The sequence below is a fragment of the Nomascus leucogenys genome, chromosome 19 (genome assembly GCF_006542625.1).
Source record: "Nomascus leucogenys isolate Asia chromosome 19, Asia_NLE_v1, whole genome shotgun sequence".
In the NCBI taxonomy this organism is placed as follows: Eukaryota; Metazoa; Chordata; class Mammalia; order Primates; family Hylobatidae; genus Nomascus; species Nomascus leucogenys.
Window position 1 is genome coordinate 43,429,182 of NC_044399.1, and position 24,281 is coordinate 43,453,462.

At 46.1% G+C, this 24,281-nt stretch overlaps 1 protein-coding gene across 2 annotated transcripts in view; it reads left to right on the forward strand.

Moving 5' to 3' along the window:
• Window positions 1–24,281, forward strand: part of THADA (THADA armadillo repeat containing) — a 358,452-nt gene that overhangs the window by 296,490 nt on the left and 37,681 nt on the right. The window contains exons 33-37 of one of the 2 annotated variants that reach the window (XM_030800262.1): window positions 1,108–1,487; window positions 2,099–2,217; window positions 2,550–2,622; window positions 7,219–7,372; window positions 14,392–14,523. In XM_030800262.1, coding sequence (XP_030656122.1) covers window positions 1,108–1,487; window positions 2,099–2,217; window positions 2,550–2,622; window positions 7,219–7,372; window positions 14,392–14,523 — 858 coding nt within the window. The remainder of the gene's footprint in view (window positions 1–1,107; window positions 1,488–2,098; window positions 2,218–2,549; window positions 2,623–7,218; window positions 7,373–14,391; window positions 14,524–24,281) is intronic. The other variant, XM_030800261.1, reaches the window with a different exon arrangement.

Sequence of the window (24,281 nt, forward strand, 5' to 3'; positions counted from 1 at the left end):
ATTTCTGTTTCTCAAACTAGACTGACTATAAACTCCTTAAGGGCAGTGATCTTATTTAGCTCCTAGCACATAGTAAGTAGGCAATAAGTTTTTGGTTTTTTTATTTTTTTAATCAGAACTGAGAATATGAAAAGATCTCGGCAAATGAAAGGCAGACCATAAAACTTAACAGGAAGATAAAATTTAACAGGGTTATACTTGGGCTTAAAATAAACAAACAAACAAAACGCATCTCGGCCTAAGTACTGAGTACAAAGTGGGAGAAAGATGACTCACAACCATCAGTAGACCATGTCAAAAAAGAAGGACTGTGGTTTCAGTTGACTTTGTGCTCCATATGAGTCAACAGTGTGATGCAACTCCAGTTCAGAACAGAGAAAGTAATAGTCCTGTGGGTCAAACCATGCAGGAGATTTGTGATCCAGCCTATGGGCCATCCTTTAAGAGAGGGTGAGGCATGTCCACAGGAAAGCAGCTAGAATAATGAGAGATGGTGACCCCATTATTTGAGGAAGGAAGTAGGAATGTTTCATCTGGAGAAGACAGAGGGGACACAAGAATTGTAATCAAATGCCTAAAGAGCTGTCATTGGGAGCCTCAAAATGTAGCATTAGGCCACTGAGTAGAAACACAAGAAGAACTTTTTGACAATTAGATCTACTAACAATGGAATAAGCTGTCTCATGAGCTCCAGGGTACTGTAGGGTTCAACCAAGAGCTTCTGGGAAGGGGTGTTACAGAGGGGAGCTTAGCTTCTGAAGGAAGTTTATACTGGATGTCCTCTTCTCCTGGTCAGCTTTGAGGCTCAGTGATAAGAGGTCACTGAGTTCATATTTGTTGAATGTTGAGGAGGGGTGCCAGGAACGCATTTTCTAACAGTAATGCCTTTGTGCCCCTGTTGGAAAAATTGTACATTACCTAAATGGAAATTGTTGTGAACTAGAAGTCTGAACCTTAGAGGGCCACTCACTTATGACAGTGTTTGAAATCTGCTTATGGGAGACATCTGATGTCCTCACGCAGTGGATACAGTCTTCATTCTTTCATGTCCTTTTGTGGAAATTTAAAGTGATTATCTCTTTCCCTTTTGCTTTTTTTGCTTCTTAGTTCTGGAGAGTCTTGGCTTCTGGGAGGAAGTCAGAGGGATTATCTCAGGATCAGAGCTGATAACGGGATTCCCTTGTGCCTTCAAGGCGCCAGGCCTGCCCCAGTACCTCCAGAGCCTCACCAGACTAGCCATTGCTGCAGTGTGGGCCGCGGCAGCCAAGAGTGGAGAGCGGGAGAGGGATGTCCCCATCTCTTTCTCTCAGCTGTTAGAATCTGCCTTCCCTGAAGTGCGCTCACTGACACTGGAAGCCCTCTTGGAAAAGTTCTTAGCAGCAGCCTCTGGACTTGGAGAGAAGGGCCTGCCACCCTTGCTGTGCAACATGGGAGAGAAGTTCTTATTGTTGGCCATGAAGGAAAATCACCCAGAATGCTTCTGCAAGGTAAAGTCTCCAGTGTACTGACTGGCCCTTTCCACTCCCCACATTCTTTTGTGAGCCACTGGAATGGTAGGATCATGAAGGCAAGATTGGGTTTGGGCTCTCCAGGGGCAATAGGAAGTAGATTTGGCAGCCAGTGGATAAGGACTCCCTTTTTATGGTGGTTGGCATGGCGTCATACCTAGAAGGGCACCAAGAAAAGTTTTTGATGATAGGGGTATTGATGGCAGAGATTAACCAAAGACAGAGCAAACCACTTTGGGATGTTTAGGAAACAGATCATTAAAAATTCACTGTAGAGTGTGTCAGAGGTAGTCTTTACTGACATGGCTATTTCAGGGCAGATGGCCACCTGGGAGGCATAATCAAAAGGAAAGGGCACTGGTCTAAAATCAGGGCATCTGGCTCCCATCCCAAGTCACCAGAGGTCCTCTGGTTAGTCATTGCATCACCCCGCCTCAGTCTCCCAAAGATATTATGGGGGAAATAAGAAGTCAGTGGGAGCCTTTTGAAAGATAGACCTCTTGTTGTTACAATTGATTATCATGTAACATCTAGAGATAGCTCCCTGAGTATTTATTTCTCTTTCTTGTGTGCGGATTTGGCTTACACAGATACTGAAAATTCTTCACTGCATGGACCCTGGTGAGTGGCTTCCCCAGACGGAGCACTGTGTCCATCTGACCCCAAAGGAGTTCTTGATCTGGACGATGGATATCGCTTCCAATGAAAGGTTTGCCCCCAATACCTCCTGTGCAACCTTGGTAAGATGTATGGTCCCATCAGTCATTATGTAATGAACTTGCACACAATCCTGCCCTCAGGTCTCAGGTCCTGTATTTCATTCTAAGCCTCAGCCTAAGAATTCTAAACTCAAGCAATAGAATGATGTCAGTGATTTGCATTAATAACCAAAAGGTAATTGCTTCCAGAGGCATTTTTGTAACTAGGAGGTAGAGATTTTCAGTGTTCACCTCTGCATGGATTACAGACTATCTGCAAAAACCAGTGTATGAAATATGTCTGATTGTAATTTTGTGTTTTTTTTTTTGTTTATTTTTCTAGATCTGAAATTCAGAGCGTAGCTCTGAGACTTGCTTCCAAAGTCATTTCCCACCACATGCAGACATGTGTAGAGGTAAGGCTGGTTCTGATCTTGTTCCGGAACCTAGGATTTTGTGTTCTCATTTACTCAGATGTCAGTAAAAGTGAACAGTCTCAGCAGGCAGAACCCCTGTGATATGTGTATGTAACATCTACAGAAATATTGTTTGTGCTGGTTTTTGAATTTGAGTATAACTTGAAAAGACTTTGGACGCCACCTTTCTTTTCTCTTGTTTTAGGCTTTTTTTTTTTTTTTTTTTTTTGAGATGGAGTTTTGCTCTTGTTGCCCAGGCTGGAGTACAGTGGCACGATCTCGGCTCACTGCTACCTTTGCCTCCCGGGTTCAAGCGATTCTTCTCCTGCCTCAGCCTCCTGAGTAGCTGGGATCACAGGCGTGTGCCAGCATGCCCGGCTAATTTTTTGTATTTTTAGTAGAGGCGGGGTTTCACCATGTTGGCCAGGCTAGTCTCGAACTCCTGACCTCAGGTGATCCACCCGCCTCGGCCTCCCAAAGTGCTGAGATTACAGATGTGGGCCACTGCGCCCAGCCTGTTTTAGGCATTTTTTAAATTAGAGTTCATAGGGGTAACAGAACCTTCCTCCCAAAACGCATATGCCCAAACCCCTTGTTTTTTTCCCCATTTTTCTAGCTGGACTCTTTATTTAAAGAGGAATAAGCATGTCAATTCCAAAAATATTTAGGATTGCAACCTAGTGAACTAAGTATGCAAATACATCGCTAAGGCTTAAATATTCCCCCAGAACATGGCCCAGCTGGCTCTGGATGGAGGTCCAGATGCGCTCCACCTGTTTTACATGTCCTTTGGTAGTGAAGTAGAACTAAAGTAAGAAAAACAGCTTCCTGGGAAGATGTCTTAAGACAAATACATGCTACTTAGGTGCATACAAGAAAGATAGCACCCTCACAGAATCACAAGTAGAAGGCAGTCAATACCACAGGAAAATTACCGGAAGATCCAGATTCCACACAGCCACACTGATGGTGGTGGCATAACATTGTGGACCCTGAGCCCTTACAATAAACCTAGCACTGCTGTGTAGGTACTGAAGATACAGAGATGAACAGAGACTAGAGCTATAGTCTAATGAGAGAAAGAGAACATTAGATAATTACATTAAATGCTCTAGTAGCAAGATGTGCCAGGGCCGTGGGAACCCAGAGGAGGGAGTGAGAGTTCAGAGGCTGAAGAAGACTTCATAGAGGAGACCATGAAGTTCAGAGAGCATGAGGCTGGGCAGAGATAAAACCAAGGGTAAGAATTAACAAGCAGGTCCAATTTCCTTAGATCTGTCATTCAAAGGCAAGCCAGGGAGCCAAATGTAGGAGGTCACTAGGAGCTAAAAAAGCCCCCAAAAAAGTCAGGTGGGGTGGAGGGAGTATAGGAATGGAGATGATTTGCTAAAAACTATAGCCCAGGAGTGGGGGAGAAAAAAAAAAAAACGGCCAGACATGGTGGCTCACGCCTGTAATCCCAGCACTTTGGGAGGCCGAGGGAGGCAGATCACCTAAGGTCAGGAATTCGAGACTAGCCTGACCAACAGTGAAACTCCATCTCTACCAAGAAATACAAAAATTAGACGGGTGTGGTGGTGGGCACCTGTAATCCCAGCTACTCAGGAGGCTGAACCCGGGAGGCGGAGATTGCAGTGATCTGAGATCATGCCACTGCACTCCAGCCTGAGCAACAGAGCAAGACCCTGTCTCAACAACAACAACAACAAAAAAAAACCACCAGGGCCGGGCACGGTAGCTCAAGCGTGTAATCCCAGCACTTTGGGAGGCCAGGGCGGGCGGATCACCTTGAGGTCAGGAGTTTGAGACCAGCTGGGCCAACATGGCAAAACCCCAGCTCTACTAAAAATTACAAAAATTAGCCAGGTGTGGTGGTACGCGCCTGTAATCCCAGCTGCTCAGGAAGCTGAGGCAGGAGGATCGCTTGAACCCAGGAGGTGGAAGTTGCAGTGAGCCGAGATTGTCTCACTGTACTCCAGCCTGGGCAACAGAGCAAGACTCCGTCTCAAAAAAAGCAAACAAACAAACAAAAACACCAAGTTCTAAGACAGAAATCACCAGGCAGCCTAACAGGCCTGCCAAGGCATTATTCTTATCCAAAGCTGTTTTTAACCAGTTGTTATGTCCAGTACATGAATAAAGTGATATTTAATGAAAATTGGGAGTTTTCCAGGGAGAAAAAAACTAACAGAACTGTAAAGAAATAAATAAAAGATGCTCCTGGGGAAACATGAGTTTCTTGGTGCGTTGGGAATTAGCATCTTCCTCAAGGTCTAAAATACTCATCATGTTAGTTGCATAGATGCCCGTAGATGATCAAAGGAATCATTAGTTACATTTTGAACATTTAAAGAGGTTCAGTTGATAGGAGAAGTAAAGTACATCTGGAACAACAGTCCCTGTTCTAGAAAAAGTGAAAGAACAGAGTTTAAATGATGAAAACAATCCAGATGTTTATCAGCTGATGAATGAGTAAGCAAAATGTAGTGTATCCGTATAATGGAATATTATTTGGCCACAAAAATGAGTGAAGTACAGATACATCCTACAGCATGGGTGAGTGCTAAGTAAAAGAACATAGTCGTAAAAGACTACGTATTATCTGATTCCATTTATAGGAAATTTCCATTTACAGGAAATGTCCAGAATTGGCAAATTGATAGAGACAGAAAGTAGATTAGTGCTTAGTCAGGGCTGGGGAGATGGGAGGATAGGGAAGTGATAGATAAAGGGTGCAGAGTTTCTCTTTGTGGTGATGAAAATGTTCTGAAATTGACTGTGGTGGTGATTGCACATATCTGTAAGTATACCAGAGTTCACTGCATTGGCCACTTTAAATGAATGAATTCTATGGTATGTAAACTGTATCTCAGTAAAACTGTTACTATTAAAAACAAGGAATTGAAGGTTGAGTTGATCAGCAATGTCCAATGATTTAATCATTCATGCTGTTGCAATGAAGCTTCCTTAAAAACCCTGAAGAATGAAAAGTTCAGAGAGCTTCTGGGTGGTGAACAAGATGCACTCATGTGCCAGGAGAGTGGCACACCCCAAAGGTCCATAGGGAAAGGAAGTCCTGTGCTTGGGATCCTTCTGGACCTCTCCCTGTGTATCTGTCTCTTCATCTGGATGTTCATTTGTATCTTTTAGCCTTTGTGATAAACTGAGAATCTAGTTTTCTAAAAAATAAAAACAACACTGCTTTGTTTAAACAATAGTGTTAGATGCTGCTTTATTTATTTATTTAGAGATGGAGTCTCATTCTGTCTCCCAGGCTGGAGTGCAGTGGCGTGATCTTGGCTCACTGCAACCTCCGCCCCCTGGCTTCAAGCAATTCCCATGCCTCAGCCTCGTGAGTAGCTGGGATTACAGGGGTGCGCCACCATGTCCAGCTAATTTTTGTATATTAGTAGAGACAGGGTTCCACCATGTTGGCCTGGCTGGTCCTGAACGCCTGACCTCAGGTGATCCACCTGCCTTGGCCTCCCAAAGTGCTGGGATTATAGCCGTGAGCCACTGTGCCCGGCCTGTGATTCTATTTTAAATGTTGTAACAGAAACTCATAAATACTGCGGCTTAAATCGGATAGAAACAGTCCAAAGCCAAAGTAGCTTGACAGTGTTGAGTCACCAGGTTCTCATACTTTGTTGTTCTGCTGTCCTAAACACGTAGATTCTATCTTAGGGCCCCACCTGATTGCTCCAGCTTCCACCATCTTGTCCTTGTTTAGCCAGCAGGAAGGGGAAACCCAGGAAATAAAGATCATGGGCATTTCCTAAGGCATGACTTGAAAGTGCATAGATACTACTTCTAGTGTCATCTCAGTCTTCAGAACTTAATCACCTGTTACTCCCAAATGCAAGAGAGACTGGGACATGTAGTCTCTAGCTGGGTGCCCATGGGCCCAGCCAAAAATCTGGGGTTCTGTTACCATAGGAGGGGCATCTGGTTATTGGTGACAAGTTGTTATTTGCTGGACAGTCTTTCCCCACAAGTTTGGTCTTTACCAGACCAAATGTATGCCAGTGTTCTCATAACCTGATTTGCATCCGAAAAGACTAAAGGAAGGCCGGGAGCAGTGGCTCATGCCTGTAATGCCAGCACTTTGGGAGGCCGAGGCAGGCGGATCACTTGAGGCCAGGAGTTTGAGACCAGTCTGACCAACATGGGGAAACCCTGTCTAATTTTGCTAAATACAAAAATTAGCCAGGTGTGGTGGCACACACCTGTACTCTCAGCTACTCGGAAGGCTGAGGCAGGAGAATCACGTTAACCCAGGAGGCAGAGGTTGCAGTGAGCCAAGGTCGCACCATTGCACTCCAGCCTGGGCAACAGAGCAAGACCTTGCCTCAAAAAAAAGACTAAAGGAACTTGTTGTCTAGTCATAGTGACTCCATCTTACCGAAAGACAGGTCAGATTTTCTTCCTTGGGCATATTTCTCTCTAGTTGGAATCGAAAAGCAACCAAAAAACAACTTTCTTCCCACTGAGCTAAGAGCTAATCTACAGGCCCAGTTTGGTGTAGGTCACCCCTAATTCCGTGTCAGCCCTTGTTGCATCTTCTGAACTACTGATAGGTACATTTTGTGCTTTTAGAACAGGGAATTGATAGCTCCTGAGCTGAAGCAGTGGGTTCAGCTGGTCATCTTGTCATGTGAAGACCATCTTCCTACAGAGTCTAGGCTGGCCGTCGTTGAAGTCCTCACCAGTACTACACCACTTTTCCTCACCAACCCCCATCCTATTCTTGGTAAGTGCGCTGAGACGGAAGTCTTTTATACCAAACTCACTTAAAATATGAATAGGTATTCTCGCCTAAAAAAAGGGAAGGTGAAAGGTGGCAACATGAAACCTGCCTTTATGTCTTTCAGTTACATTCCTGCCATCTTAGTTCATGCTCTAATCATTTTCACGAACACACTGTTTTTTTTTTGAGACGGAGTTTCACTCTTGTCACCCAGGCTGGAGTGCAATGGTATGATCTCGGCTCACTGCAACCTCCACCTCCTGGGTTCAAGCAATTCTCCTGCCTCAGTCTCCCGAGTAGCCATCACCACACCCAGCTAATTTTTGTATTTTTAGTAGAGATGAGTTTTCACCATATTGGCCAGGCTGGTCTCGAACTCCTGACCTCAGGTGATCCACCCACCTCAGCCTCCCAAAGTGCTGGGATTACAGGCGTGAGCCACCGCTCCCAGACCACCAACACACTCTTAACCAGCCTCTTATTTTTCAGCCTTACCCCTAAAGTTTTTTTTCTACAAAGAGCCTCTTTATGAAATGCAAGTCTGATAATTTCAGTCCACTATTTAAAACCTTTGAGTGGGTTCCCACTGCCTTCAGTATAAAGCCTAAACACCCTTTAGCATGGCTCATAAGGCCCTTCCTGTACTGTCCCCTAGCCCACTCCTCCTGCCTTATCATCTACCACTCCCTAACACGGGCCCTGTGTGTCATCAGTAGGGAACAGTTCTCTAAATTAAACAAACCACTGCTTGACTGACTTCTGTTTGTCTTTCAAAACAGCCTAACTGTCCCCTCTTCCAGGAGGCCTATTGCAATAATCTAGGTGAGAAATGAATGGATGAGTGTGAAGCTATGGCAGCAAGGAAGAGAGAACAGGCTCAAGAGGTTTAGGAAGTGGAATCAACAGGACTTGGTGGTATTGAGGTTGATATAGAGGAAAATTCAAGAATGACTTCTAGGCATCTGGCTAAAGTGACTGGATAGGCTGCTGGTTGTATTCAGTGATTTTTGTTTTAAGTTGAAGGTATCTGTATTAGTCTGTTCTCACACTGCTATAAAGAACTATCTGAGCTGGGCACAGTGGCTCACGTCTGTAATCCCAGCACATTAGGAGGCTGAGGCAGGTGGATCACCTGAGGTCAGGAGTTTGAGACCAGCCTGACCACCATGGAGAAACCCTGTCTCTACTAAAAATACAAAAATTAGCCAGGCTTGGTGGCACATGCCTATAATCCCAGCTAGTCAGGAGAATTGCTTGAACCCGGGAGGCGGAGGTTGCGGTGAGCCGAGATCACGCCATTGCACTCCAGTCTGGGCAATGAGCAAAACTCCATCTCAAAAAAAAAAACTACCTGAGACTGGGTAATTTATGGAGAAAAGAGGTTTAATTGACTCACAGTTCCATATTCTTAACAGGAAGCATGGCTGGGAGGCCTCAGGAAACTTACAATTATGGCAGAAGGTAAAGGGGAAGCAAACACCTTCTTCACATGGTGGCAGGAGAGAGAGAGAGACAGAGCAGGAAGAAGTGCCACACACTTTAAAACCATCAGATCTCATAAGAACTCACTCACTGTCATGAGAATAGCAAGGGGGAAATCCGCCTACATAATCCAATCACCTCCCACCAGGCCCCGCCTCCAATTCGACATGAGATTTGGGTGGGGACACAAATCCAGATCATATCATTTCGCCCCAGGCCCCTCCTGAATCTCATGTCCTTCTCACATTGCAAAATACAATTATCCCTTCTCAACAGTCCTCCAGTCTCAACTCATTTCAGCATCAACTCAAAAGTCCACAGTCCAAAGTCTTATCTGAGACAGGGTAAGTCCCTTCCACCCATGAGCCTGTAAAATCAAAAACAAGTTAGCTACTTCCAAGATACAATGGGGGTACAGGTGGTGGGTAAATGCTCCCATTCCAAATGGGAGAGATTGGCCAAAACAAAGGGGCTATAGGCCCCATGCAAGTTCAAAACCCAGCAGGGCAGTCATTAAATCTTAAAGCTTTAAAATAAATTCCTTTGACTCCATGTCTCACATCCAGGGCATGTTGATGCGGGGAGTGGGCTCCCAAAGGCCTTGTGCAACTCTTCCCCTGTGGCTTTACAGGGTACAGCCCTTGCAGCTACTTTCACAGGGTGGTGTTGAGTGCCTGCAGCTTTTCCGGGCACACAGTGCAAGCTGTTGGTGGACCTACCATTCTGGGGTCTGGAGGACGGTGGTCCTCTTCTCGCAGCTCCACTAGGTAGTGTCCCAGTGGGAACTCTGTGTGAGGGCTCTAACCCCACATTTCCCCCTCTATATTGCCCTAATAGAGGTTCTCCATGAGGGCTCCACTCCTGCAGCAGACTTCTGCCTGGACATCTGGGTGTTTTCATCATCCCTCTGAAGTTTAGGCAGAGGTTCCCAAACCTCAACTCTTGCCTTTTGCACACCCACAGGCCCAACACCACATGAAAGCCACCAAGGCTTGGGGCTTGCACCCTCTGAAGCAATGGCCTGAGCTGTACCTTGGCCCCTTTTAGTCACAGCTGGAGCTAGAGCAGCTGGGACACAGGGTGCTGTGTCCCGAGGCTGCACAGAGCAGCTGGGCCATGGGCCTGGCCTAAGAAACCATTTTTTCTTCCTAGGCCTCCTGGCCTTTGATGGGAGGGGCTGCTGTGAAGGTCTCTGAAATGCCCTAGAGACATTTTCCCCATCATCTTGGCTGTTAACATTCGGTTTCTCTCTTTTTTTTTTTTTTTGAGATGGAGTTTCACCTTTGTTTTCCAGGCTGCAGTGCAATGGCACGATCTTGGCTCACTGCAACCTCTACTTCCTGGGTTTGAGCGATTCTCCCGCCTCAGCCTCCTCAGTAGCTGGGATTACAGGTGCCCACCACCATGCCTGGCTAATTTTTGTACGCTTAGTAGAGACAGGGTTTCACCATGTTGGCCAGGCTGGTCTTGAATTCCTGACCTCAGGCAATCCACCCATCTCAGCCTCCCAAAGTGCTGGGATTATAGGCATGAGCCACTGCACCCAGCCTTGGCTCCTCTTTACTTATGCAAATTCTGCAGCAGGCTTGAATTTCTTCCCAGAAAATGGCTTTTTCTTTTGTACCACATGGCCAGGCTCCAAATTTTTCAAACTTTTATGCTCTGCTTCCCTTTTAAATGTAAGTTCCAGTTTCAGATAATCTCTTTGTTCATGCATATGAGTGTATACTTTTAGAAACAGCCAGGTCACATCTTGAATGCTTTGCTGCTTACAAATTTTTTCTGCCAGATACCCTCAGTCATCTCTCTCAAGTTCAAAGTTCCACAGATCTCTAGGGCAGGGGCAAAATGCCACCAGTCTCTTTGCTAAAGCAGAGCAAGAGTGACCTTTACTTCAGTTCCCAGTAAGTTCCTCATCTCCTCCATCTGAGAGCACCTCAGCCTGGACTTCATTGCCCATATCACTGTCAGCATTTTGGTCAAAACCATTCAACAAGTCTCTAGGAAGTTCCAAACTTTCCCACATCTTCCTGTCTTTTTCTGAGCCCTCCAAACTGTTTCAACCTCTGCCCATTACCCAGTTCCAAAGTTGCTTCCACATTTTCAGGTGGAAATGTCTTTATAGCAGTGCTCCACTTCCAGTACCAATTTTCTGTATTAGTCGATTCTCACACTCCTATATAGAACTACCTGAGACTGGGTAATTCATCAAGAAAAGAGGTTTAATTGGCTCACAGTTCCATGGGCTTAACAGGAAGCATGGCTGGGAGGCCTCAGGAAACTTACAATCATGGCAGAAGGCAAAGGGGAAGCAAGGCACAGCTTCCCATGGCAGAGCAGGAGAGTCAGAGAGCAGGGAGAAGTGCCACACACTTTTAAACCACCAGATCTTGTGAGAATTCACTCACTATCATGAGAACAGCAAGGGGGAAATCTGCCTTCATGATTCACTCACCTCCCACCATCCACTCCAATTCAACATGAGATTTATGAATCCAAACCATATTAGTATCTTTGGGACATAAAGGTGGAGATATTTTGAAATTAAATGGATATACAGATCTTATCTGGTTTCCAGCATGTTGTACACCTCCATGTCTCTCCTCACTGCTACTCTGTGTATCAAGAGTAATAGGAAAGGGCAGCGTGTCAATGATACGTAAGAAAACCAAGCTTGAGAATATCCTAAGGAATTGAAAAGCATAGTTTTTTTTTAAATTTTTAAAATTGTGTTATTTTGTTTTTTGTTTTGCTTTTAAGCATAGGGTTTAATAAAAGGAAACCCCGGGTTCTACAGCCATGCTTCAACCCCAACCCTGCCCTCTCCTGCCATGTTTAATCCCATATTAACATGCTGTGATTCTCTTCTCACCTATTAGTAGAATTATATTTTTGTGTACCTCTTCCATGCCCAGCCCTCAAGAATCAGACATGGTCACTGCCTCCAAGGAGCTTTCAGTATAGTTGTGGAGAAAGGATTTACAGAATAAAGGAAGGAATTGTTTTTTAGATAATGAGATCCAAATTTTAAATGTTGTAGGAGTTCAGACCAATAAAGGGTCTCATGTCCCTGTATCTCTCTGGGAGACAACATTTTCTTCAATATGGTTTTAACTTTTTTCTTCTTAGTGACTTCAGGCATTTTTCTTACAGCCAGAGAGATATTGAGAAGGGACCTTCTGTGATTGTGATTTAATCATTAGACCTGGAGGAATAAGAGCAAAGGATGACAAACCTTAGTCAAGCTTCTCCAGTGAAGTTAATACCATTTTGCAGCACATTTTCTGGGTGACTTTAACTACTCAAACCCTAGCTCATAACAGGTAAAATGTGTATGGAATAACCTGGAATTCCTTTGTGAAATTGGGTCCTGTGCCTATAAGAACATGAGAAATAGGCTCAGTGACTCATGCCTATAATCCTAGCACTTTGGGAGGACGAAGCAGGAAGATCACTTGAGCCCGGGAGTTCGAGACCAGCTTGGGTAACACAGCAAGATCTTGTCTCTACAAATAATAAAAAAATTAGCCAGATGTGGTGGTGTACACCTGTAGTTCCAGCTACTCAGGAGGCTAAGGCAGAATTCCTTGAACCTGGGAGGTCGAGCCTGCAGTGTGAGCCATTGTGCCACTGCACTCCAGCGTGGGCAACATAGTAAGACTGCATCTCAATGAAAAAGGTACTGAATAGGTAGAAGCAAAGGACATAAAAGTGCATGAGAGGCCAGGCGCGGTGGCTCATGCCTGTAATCCCAGCACTTTGGGAGGCCGAGGAGGGTGGGTCTACCTGAGGTCAGGAGTTTGAGCCTGGCCAACATGGTGAAACCCTGTCCCTACTAAAAATACAAAATTAGCCAGGTGTGGTGGTGCATACCTGTAATCCCAGCTACTCGGGAGGCTCAAGCAGGAGAATCACTTGAACCCAGGAGGTGGAGGTTGCGGTGAGCCGAGATTGCACCATTGCACTCCAGCCTGGGCAACAAGAGTGAAACTTCATCTCAAAAAGAAAAGAAGTACATGAGAAAAGTCAAGGGCACAGCAAAGTCATTTAAGGAAAACGAAAAACTGAAATGGACTAAAGAGGGAAGGATCTGAAGGATATAAATGATGACCATGTTAAAGAGGAAAATATTAAGAAAGGAAGGTATTGAACCCTTACAGAACAACTAGAAAGGATGGAGACTGAAAGGCTGAGTAAAATTTAAATCAGATCTGTAATGAAAAGAAGAGAATGAAACCCCAAATGGAGCCACTGTTCTTATTGGTATGACTAAAGCATCAGTGACTCTGAAACCAGGTTCTCCATGTACAGATGAGGGAGAGGACAGACAATGGGGAGTTCTAGGGAAGGGTAGTTTCTCCATTGAAAGGATGGGGATGCTGCGTGGTGGTCTTCCATGGCCCTCCAGTGATAACCCTCCACAAGCCCAGGCCCATCCCACCTGGACTAGAGGCACCCTTTCTGGGAGGCCATGCTCACCTCTCACTTTCGTCATGAATTCTGTGTCAGTTATAGCAATCCATTCTCATCTTTCCTGTTGTGAGTCACAGCCATGCAATTTTGTTCTTCACAACTCATTGTTTTGTGTTTTTGACTTTATATTCCTTTTGATTGCTCAGGACAAGATACTATCTTTTATTATTCATTGTCCACAGCAGCACCTAGCACAGGCTGAATAGACAGATCAGTGTCCAGGAGTAATGGCAGTCAGATAGTGGACCCCCTACATACATGGGACACAAGCTGTTGCCTTTATCATGGGTCTTTCTCTATTTTTTTTTTTTTTTTTTTTTTTTTTTTTTTTAAGGGCGAGGACAGAGTCTCGCTCTGTCGCCAGGATAGAGTGCAGTGGCACGATCTCAGTTCACTGCAACCTCTGCCTCCCAGGTTCAAGCAATTCTCCCATCTCAGCCTCCCAAGTAGCTGGGAATACAGGCGCCCGCCACCACACCCGGCCAATTTTTTTATTTTTAGTAGAGATGGGGTTTCACCATATGGGCCAGGATAGTCTCAATCTCCTGACCTCGTGATTCTCCCGCCTTGGCCTCCCAAAGTGCTGAGATTACAGGCATGAGCCACCACACCTAGCCTCTCTTTTTTTATTCTTGCCCCCAGAGCATAATCTTGATTGATGCTTCACTTTCAGAATTTATAGGCTCAGACACTTGAATCAACACTGGGCTAGTTTCTCCAAAGCAGTCTTATGCATAAAGTTTTCTTCTAGAGAATCAGGACTCAACTAGGAGAGCAGGGCAGAGGGTCTTTGTCAGCTGGCCAGCATCTTCTGGAGGCCTTGCCTAGGGCTGGTTGCCTCCGGAAAGCCTACCTCCTCACCCCCAAAAAAGACATTTCCAAATCTGCTCCCTTAGGAGTCTCTGTTTGCCAATGTTTGTCTAACACTCTATCTTAACAATACCCAGAAAAAAAGGGATAGCTGTAACTCATTCAGTGCTCCTCTCTTCCACCAGGGATTTGAAGCAGTATTTGTACCTGCCTTTAATTGCATTCTAGGTAATTCAGATTCCTTTTGGTCTTCTTAGAGTTGCAGGATACACTTGCTCTCTGGAAGTGTGTCCTTACCCTTCTGCAGAGTGAGGAGCAAGCTGTTAGAGATGCAGCCACGGAAACCGTGACAACCGCCATGTCACAAGAAAATACCTGCCAGTCAACAGGTACCTCGTTCTTATCCTTTCACATTGTCTTTTTGCTGTAGGATAGAGGTTGGAACACTTTTCTATAATGAGCCAGATAGTATCTTAGGCATTGTTGGTCATTTGGTCTCTGTCTCAACTCTGCCATCTTAGTGGGAAAGCCACAAACAGTAGGTAAACAAATGGGTGTGACTGTGTTCCAATAAAACTTTGCTTACAAAAATAGGCAGCTTCTCAGATTTGATCTACTGGCCGTAGTTTGCTGACCCCTGCTCTAGGACATCCTAGAGAAAAATTATTTTTAAAGGTAGAAATTTAATAAACTGTTAGGTCTTTTGCTAGTTACGTTGTCATCGGTTTTAAATAATGCCAAGTCTCTATTATCTGTGTGGTTCCATAACTCAGGAATCACAAAACCATCATTTTGTTCCTGAGTTTTCATATGTGACAGAAAGAGACAAATGATTATGTGTACGTTAAGTTTCTCTACTTTGTGTCCTAGCTGCTCATTTGATATTTACATGAATCCAGGAGGGAAGAGGGGAGTGGAAAGAAGAGCACCCTAGCTGGGTAGTCCTGAGGTCGCAGCCATCGTATAAGCGGTTACAGCCCCAGACCTGGGGTCATGTGCATGTAATGGCAAATGCTACAAAAGCTAAAAGGAACTCAGGCTGTGGGTAGAAATGGGCTGCTGGATGAAAGAGACAGGGGGCAGATGGAGTAGAAGTAAGGTCACACCTCTGGACAAGTGGCCATCTGGGAGGGTGCCTGCTTTAGTAGACTTGGATTCTCTATGCTTGGGGCTGGGTGTCAGGAAAGGTCCCTGGATCAACGGTCCCAATGAGAAGCAAGAACACTGTTTTGAGGCAAGGGATCAAAGCTGAGCAAAGAAGTTCACCTTAATAGACAGCAGAATGAGAGAAAGGGAGGCCAGATAGCCTTTGTAATAGATGCAAGGCCCCTCATCAGTTACTGTGGCTGGGACTGCTTGCCAAGGCAGGACACAGGACTGTGTTCCCTGGAAGCCTCCCCAGATGTGTGAACCTTCCAGTGTCTGAATCCTTAGTCAAAATGGTCTGTGTACACTTCTCTGCCTATGTGGAAGAAGCTAGTTTTGGAATAATCTCTCAGTGATACCACACCAGGGCAGGTTTCGCCTAGATCAGCTTTTCCTCTCAGCAGGATAGCATTTGGAACGGAGCTGCAAGTGATATGCAAGCAGGCTCCCCTCAGCCCCCAACCTGCCAGACTTGCCCAATAGCTAAAATTGTGCCATTGGCAATTTATTCATTTTTCCAATTGCAGCATTTGCTTACAAGGACACACAGAAAGCCTAGCGAGTGCTCAGTAAATATTTGTTGGAATATAATACTCAGTAGATTCCGCACCCAGCCCAGCTTGATTTTCTTAAGCATAAAATACAGATCTTTTTCTTTTGACTGAAAAGTAGCTGAGGACTGAGAATCACCCTGATTTTTTTCTTTAATCAGAAGTTAGGCAGTTGATTCATCAGAACAATATTGCCTTGTTTTAGGCCAGGCGCAGTGGCTCATGCCTGTAATCCCAGCACTTTGGGAGGCTAAGATGGGTGGATCACTTGCGGTCAGAAGTTCAAGACCAGCCTGGCCAATATGGTGAAACCCCATCTCTACTAAAAATAGAAAAATTAGCTGGGCATGGTGGCGGGCACCCGTAATCCCAGCTACTCGGGAGGCTGAGGCAGAAGAATCTCTTGAACCCAGGAGGCATAGGTTGCAGTGAGCTGAGATAGTGCCACTGTACTCCAACCTGGGTGACAAAGCAAGACTTCATCTCGAAAAAAAAAAAAAAAAAAAAAAGAACAATATTGTCTTGTTTTACCATCTCTCAAGGATATCAAGTGCTGTTGGTAACTTCACATTCCTTCAGCATATAAGGATTTTGTAGAATATACTGCTGATGTTTTTTCCTCTTTGGTGTTCCAAGTTAATTACAATTGAATCTTGACTACCTTAAAAGTACATGTTGTTTCTTTTGTCCCCAAATCGGTGGTTGACTAAATGCCACAGTAAAATAACATTATTGTGTTAATATTTAATGTCTTCTTTGAGAAGTTAAAATTACAATGAAAAAATTAAAGTTAATTCTCAATTTTCCTCCAAGAAAGAAATACAACAGAAGAGCTCCACACCTCTGAGATCTCCCACTGTCAGTGAGGGATGGATGCAGACAGAGCTCTGCTCTCAGACCGTCTCCTAGCAGCCTGCTGGAGGAGCTTGGGGAAGCAGGAGGTGCATTCTGTGGGGTCTCTCTGGAAAGGGTCTGGAGAGTGGAGTGGGCCCAAAGGAAAGGAGAGATGTGACACAAATGAGAGCAGAACAGTCAATGCAGAAAGAAAAGTTGGAGCCAAAGCCCTGAGTTGGGGAGAACTCGGGAGCTGACTGGGCAGCAGTGAGTGCACTTTTGCGGTCAGAACACAGGCTCAGGCCAGGCAAGGAAGAGGAGCAGGAAATGAACTGAGCAAGGCAGGGGCACTTGCTTGTGGGATGGCTCAGTGCCAAGGCCCGATCTCCTTCTGTAGGTAATGGGAAGCTGGAGAGGGTTTAAAGCAGGAATGAGGTGGGAAGGCACTCAGAGGAGACTGATGTTACCGGAAACATACTTGTGGAATCTCTGGCAGCAGTGTGTGAGATGGGCCAGGGCTGGGGCTGAGTGAGGGGATTTGCTAGGCAGGGAAATCAGCTGGGGGCTGGCAGCAACAGTCCTCTCCAGCTGCTCTCAGTGGGGTTGGGATGGAGAGGAGAGGACTGATGTGTGAGAGTATTGGTTGGGGGTTGGGTAATCTCAACATGGGGACTGCTGCTGTGGGAGGTGGGAGAGAAGGGAAAGCATGAGGTGACTTCAGAGTTTCAAACCTGTGAGGTGTCCAGGGGAAAATAACGAGGCATGCCTCTGGCACTGATGTAGAAGTCAGACTGTGGCATTCCAGGAAGTGAAACTACCAGGAAATTCGGAAAGGCACTCAGAGGCCACAAGTCACTGTGATCCAGGACAAAGCTTTCCTTAGGTCTTGGAGAGCTGGACATTCGAAATGGAGAGGGCAAAGGGAGACCTTTATCTGCTGTGGGAACAGAATAAACTATCTGGGTTCTGTCCTGCCTTCCTCAGAACGTAGCACAGCTATCCTGGGATCTCCAGTGCTCCTTAACAGATCTAGTTATCAGTCCCCATGGGCACTTTCTGGAACCTGTAGAAGAGGCAAGCATTAAATGCAGTCATTCAGACTTCCTCGCCCTAAGATATCCTTTTGCATAATTGGCTTTAGGTCTAGATTTGATTAGTTAATGATTCTAGAAGGCCTGGAGAAAATAATGCCATGGTTAGCCGGCCCTCCTGAGAATAGATTTCTTATTCACCTTTTTTGCCTGCTGGAATCTCTTGCACATGCTTCACCCCGCATAGGGAAGCATGAAATTCACAGCCTGTTAACAACTCTGTCCCTGCAATGTCCGAAGCACCCTCTGCCCTTAGAAGTATGGACATCAGGGAGCCCCAGCTGCAGGACCCTCTCTGCCCCTCCCTCCCCACTCTATACCAATCATGGAGCCTGCAGAAGGGAATGGAAGAAATGACATTTCCAGGACTTAAGAGTAAGGTATTGAAATTTGCAGCTAGGAGAAAAAAAATTTGTGGGCTGGACTCCAGGCAAGGCTCCGCCTTCCTCCTTTCCCTGCTCTGACTTCAGGCCTTGAAATGCTCAGGAAAGAGCTCTAATGCTACAAGAGCAGGAGATGCTTAAGGCTATCTCTGCAGCTCCCCACCCTCTTCCACCAAGAGGCCACTCGGATCTGTTTTATATACCACACAAAGGCCTCTGTGTGGGAAAAACAACCTGGACAATACTTAACTTTAAATCCCAGCATTTGTGTGATTCTTAAGTTAGGCAGAGTTCTGGGTAAGAGCAGCAGGGGAGGAACCCATGAAGGTACAAATTTGTGAAGCTGCCTTCAGAGGAAGAGAAGATAAGAAAGGTATCTTAGAAGGTTAGAAGGGCTAGAAGAAGGAATCCAGTGATTGGGGTTCTTCCATAGCCTTTCCTACAAGCCAGGGGTACCTGAGCCTTTTCTTTTTGCAGAGCTCTTTCACTCTGATGCAGGTTGTCTGGTGTGGCTTAGCTGGAAATACTGCAGAGTTAGACAGAAGGACTCCAGGATGGGCTTAAGGATGGCTAGATCAGGAGGTCCCCAGGCAGAACCACATACGTTCCACTTAGCAGAGGCGAGGTGCCTCTGGGAGCTGGATAGGCCATGGGGACAGGGTAGGCAGGGGGATGGCTTTCTGGACTTCCCTCAGGCTTCTTGCTTTTCGTGGCACTGGATCTCCCCCTTTCTTGCTCTTTCAGCTTCAGCCACTGTTGGCCACCTAATTTAGATGGCCTGCTCCCATTCCCGTCTCCATTTGTGAGGCTCAGAAAACAGTTTCTGGCCAGGTGCGGTGGCTCATGCATGTAATCCCAGCACTTCGGGAGGCTGAGGTGGGCAGATCACCTGAGGTCAGGAGTTCAAGACCAGCCTGGCCAACATGGTGAAACTCCATTTCTAATAAAAATACAAAAATTAGCTGGGCATGGTGGTGCACATCTGTAGTCCCAGTTACTCGGGAGACTGAGGCAGAAGAATTGCTTGAACCTCGGAGGTGGAATTTTCACAGTAATGCAGTGAGCCAAGATCACACCACTGCACTCCAGCCTGGGCAACAGAGTGAGACTCCCTCAAACAAACAAACAAACAAAAAAAAAAACAAGAAAAGAGGAAAACAGTTTCTGCTTGAGTTGATACAGAATAAGAGAAAGCACTGAGCAAGGAATTTTAAGGCATGCCAGATTTCATGCCTGTTGTCAGTGTTTTGGTTCAAGAAGGATGACTTCTTGGTAGAAACTTTCTTATGAAAAAAATATATGTAAGACCTTTAAAGGGGGTAGTGGGTAGGCAAGCAGGCAGATCAGCTGTGGCTTTTTTTCTTGGAATACTGGCTCCAAGTAGTTCTGGTCCCTCTCTCCTAACAGGCCCCTTGCCCACAAAAAGTCATGTAAAACTTCTGCTGGTCCTTCCAAATATGGATGTTTAGTGGGAATGCATTAAATCCCATCTTCTCAACAGCACCCCTGCCCTCCGGGATCTCCCCATTCCCTGAGCCGCTGCAGCATTTGGTTATTGTATCATCACAGAGCCTTTGCTATTCTATGCTTTTATCATTTTCCCTTTCCTGTGCTTTAGTTCTCTCTTCCCAACTAGCCCTCATGAACTTAGAGACTGTTTTCTATTAGGTACACAGTGGGTGCTCAATTTGTGTTAATGGATTGATTTTTCACCACAGTCAGGTGGCAAAAGAAGCATGAGAGTACACTTTGAAATAAGAAAGCTCCAGAACAAGCAGGCAGACCCTCTCTGCTGGAATCAGCTCAAGGGGCAGCGTTTTTCACTGATTCATACCAACTAGGGTGGCAGTCTTGCTGACTCGTGCACTGTCCGGGTCTGGTAGGCTGAGTTTGCAGCCTTAGTGTTGGGTCCCTCCTCACTCTTACCTCTGAAGTCTGGGTCTTGGATTACAGGACCAGAGAGCCAGCCTGGGGCTGCGGGGACCATGGCCCTGGGTTATCTGGGAGACACCAAAGGAGCCTCCTGTGCTTGGCATGGTGACCCGTAGAGACTGGATTAACAATGGTGTTTAGGAGGGAGGTGGAAGAGGGGAAGTAGGAGCGAGATGTAGAAAAATGAGACTCAGAGGTTAGAGAATGGAGCAGTCGGCAAGTGGCATTGTGAGGATGAGTCCAAGCAGCCATGTAGCCAGGGCAAGGCAAAGAAGGAAAAAACCAACATCTGCACACATGTATACATGTGTGCATCATGGTCACCCACACAGAGCCCGTGAGCCAGTATGAAAGGATGAACACTTCCCATATGCCCCGACCCTTGAGCAAACAGGGAGGGAAGCCTGGGAGGAGAGAGATAGGAAGGCCTGGGTCACTGTGACATTTTCCAGTGGCCCCATGGAGTGAGACAGCTCAGTCAGCAAAGCCCCAGGCCTGTGGGGCTTCACACCGAGTCACAGATGGTTCCACCTCTGGAACCTCTAAGGCTGCCCACCAGTCTCAGACCCGCAGCAGGCCCTGTGCTTTTTTCAGTTCCTGTCAGATCACAGAGTCAGGCACTAGAAGGGCTCTGCAAGTACTGACTGCCTCCCTCTTCCTCCTGCCTTCCAGTAGGCTCTTTCCTAATCTACTCAGGTATATTGTCTTCAAAGTGCCCTTTCTGCTCTGTGGTGCCAGAGCCTGGCCCCAGACTCAATATGACTCAATATTGTAGATGTACCAAGTACCTTTTTCTAAAGAAGAATGACCCAAAAAAGTTAAGAATCACTTTACTAGAATATATCCTCCTACCTATCTCCAAGCCTGGCCTAAATTCCTCTTCAGATGAGTTAAACTTATTTGCCTCCATCATTTCTTTTTCTTTTTTTTTTTTTTTTTGTTTTTTGTTTTTTGTTGTTGTTGTTGTTGAGACAGAGTTTCACTCTTGGCGCCCAGGTGAGAGTGCAGTGGTGCAATCTCGGCTTACTGCAACCTCCGCCTCCTGGGTTCAAGCGATTCTCCTGCCTCAGCCTCCCGAGTAGCTGGGATTACAGGCACACACCACCATGGCTGGCTAATTTTAGTATTTTTAGTAGAGATGGGGCTACTACATGTTGCCCAGGCTGATCTTGAACTCCTGACCTCAGGTAATCTGCCCCCCTTGGCCTCCCAAAATGCTGGGATTACAGGCGTGAGCCACCGTGCCTGGCCATCCATCATTTATATGTGTCTACTTTAAAATTCTAAACTGGGGCTAGGCACAGTGACACATACCTGTACTCCCAGCACTTTCGGAGGCTGGGGCAGCCAGATCACTTGAGCCCAGGAGTTCAAACCCAGCCTGGTCAACATGGGGAGACCCTGTCTCTACAAAAAAATTTAAAAATTAGCCAAGTGTAGTGGTGCATGCCTGTGGTTCCAGCTACTGAGGAGGCTGAGGTGGGAGGATCACTTGAGCCCAGAAGGTCAAGGCTACGATGAGCCATGATCATGCCACTGCACTCCAGCCTAGGTGACAGAGTGAGACCCTGTCTCAAAAAAAAAAAAAAAAAAAAAAAACGAAACCAAAACTCTAAATTGTTTTCTAACCCCTTCTCTTACTCCTACTTAAGATAGTCTACAGATTTTTCTTACTATTTAAGTGTGAGATGAGAAGTGGTCAGATCAAGGGTATTCAATCATTCATTTGTTCATTCATTCAACAAATACTTACAAAGTGCCTGTCCGCCAGGCTTGTTTCATGTGCTAGTCCGAGCCACCACCATCTCTCCCCAGACTTCTACAGCCTGGTCTTCCTGCCTCTGTTTTCGTTCGTTGCAATTCAGGCTCGCTTCTTCAGGAGTAAAACAGATGATACTGCTCTCCTGCTCAGAACTCTTTCTTGGCTTCCCATCTTAATCTGGGTAAAACCCAGACTCCTAAGGCAACATACAAAATCCTACCCAGTGCAGCCCCTGCCACTCCTCCCCTAGCCACTCCAGCCATCTTTGGGGTTTTCCAGCTCCAGAGCCCATTCCAACCTCAGGGCCTTTGCAATAGCTGTTCCCTCTGCTTGGAATATTCTTCCCTTGTCCTGCATGGCTGACTCCTTCATATCATTCCAATCTCAGCTTCAGTGTCATCTGCACAGGGGGCCTGCCTTGACCTCTCAGACTACAGTAACCACCCAGTTATTTGCTATCATTCACCCCACTGGTTTAATTCTCTGCATAATTTTATTTATTTGTTATTTGCTTCTCTCCACTGGAATAAAAGTTCCAAGAGAGGCCGGGCGCGGTGGCTCACGCCTGTAATCCTAGCACTCTGGGAGGCCAAGGCAAGTGGATCACCTGAGGTCAGGAGTTCGAGACCAGCCTGGCCAACATGGTGAAACCCCCTCTCTACTAAAAATACAAAAATTAGCTGGGCGTGGTGGTGCATGCCTGTAATCCCAGCTACTCAGGAGGCTGAGGCAGGAGAATCGCTTGAACCCAGGAGGGGTGGAGGTTGCAGTGAGCTGAGATTGTACCACTTCACTCCAGCCTGGGCTAAAGAACGAAACTCTGTCAAAAAAAAAAAAAAAGTTCCAAGAGGGTAGGATTTTTGTCTTGTTTGTTTGCTGCTATATTCTCAGAACCTGGCACATAATAGATTCTCAATAAGAATCACTGTTTGATGATCAATTGAATGAATGAATTGAGGAATGTATCTATCAAAGTAGTTAAACCCAGTAAGAAGCTTAGGGTTTTTCAAATCTACCTGGTGGGGGAGCTGTTTGGATTCTAAGTTATGAAATTGCCCTGAGGTCACAGCATTTTCCTGTTATGGCAGATTAAATCGCCTGCCTTAGTCCTCACTTCCTAGAGACATTAATTCAACAGCTGATGAGGAACTGATGGAGCATCTACTAAGACTGGCCACTGTAGAAAATCCTGGACTAACTCTGTGTCTCCCTTGTCATTCCATACTGGATCATGCAGGATGGAATTTCTTGAGCAAGAGTTTCATCCATAGGGGCCCACATACCTAGCACAGGGCCGGCCCTGGGAAGTGCCCAGCAGGTGGATACTTGTCAGTTGCTCATCAGGTCCGAGGTGAGGGACCAGAGCCAAGGCTGCATGAATCGATCTGGAAGGCCTAGGGGAGGTGGCCCCTTCCTCCCAGAGCCTCGTCTGCTCTTTCCCACTCTGAGCAGGCCAGTGGGGGGACAGGGGAAGGAGAACCTCATCACCTCCCTCTTGATGCTCCTGTTTCATTTTATCCCCTTTGATCCTCACAACACTGGTGAGATACTTTATTATTTCTTCCATTTTATTTATATTTTTACGTTTTTAAAGGTGGGGTCTCACGGCATCACTCTGGCTGGAGTACTGGTGGCTGTTCACAGGCACGCTTGTAGCTCACTGTAGTCTTGAACTCCTGGGCTCACGGGATCCTTCTACCTCAGCCTCCTGAGTAGCTGGGACTATAAGGACCTACTGTACTTCCTCCATTTTAAATGTGAATATGTGGAAGTTCAGAGAGTTGAAGGAATGGGCCCAAAGTCCCAAGGCAGGTAAGTGTCAGAGGCAGAGTTGGAGCTCCGGCCCCTGTGGTGACAGAGGCCTTGCACTCTCAGAGCCTCTCTGAGACAGGGAAAGGAGTCCATACCTGGCATCTAGTTTAGAACCCAGGAGTTAAGAGAAAGGGGTGCATTGAAGGTCTTCTAAACTCACTGTTGTGTTTGAAAGAAGGCACTGGAGTCAGAGCGTAAGAAAATGGGTTGGGGACCAGAGCTGAGATACCAGAGTGTGCCCTGGGGAAAGGGAATAGAGGGCAGATGCAGCAAGAGGCAGCAGGCGGTCCTCCGTCAAGGCTGCTGCTGTTCCTGTTCTCCAGTGCCCCTCCTGAAGGGAGGGAATCCCAGGACTTGAGGGTTTTAGAGCCTCTGACTTACAGATGTGGAAACTGAAGCCCAAGAAAGGTAAATGATTTCCCCAGTGTCACATAATGAGTAGGAAAATGAGGTCTACAACACCGACTCCTGAGGCCCAGGACAGTACCTCTCTGCTGTCCCCCAAGCCTTGATTTATACAGAGGAAATGACAGAAATGTAGGTATGCCCCCTGAGAATAATCCAGACTCGGTGGGGGGTAGAGAGGAGTTGGCAGGGGTGAGATGGGGGTGGTGTGGGGTAAGGGCAGAGAAAATG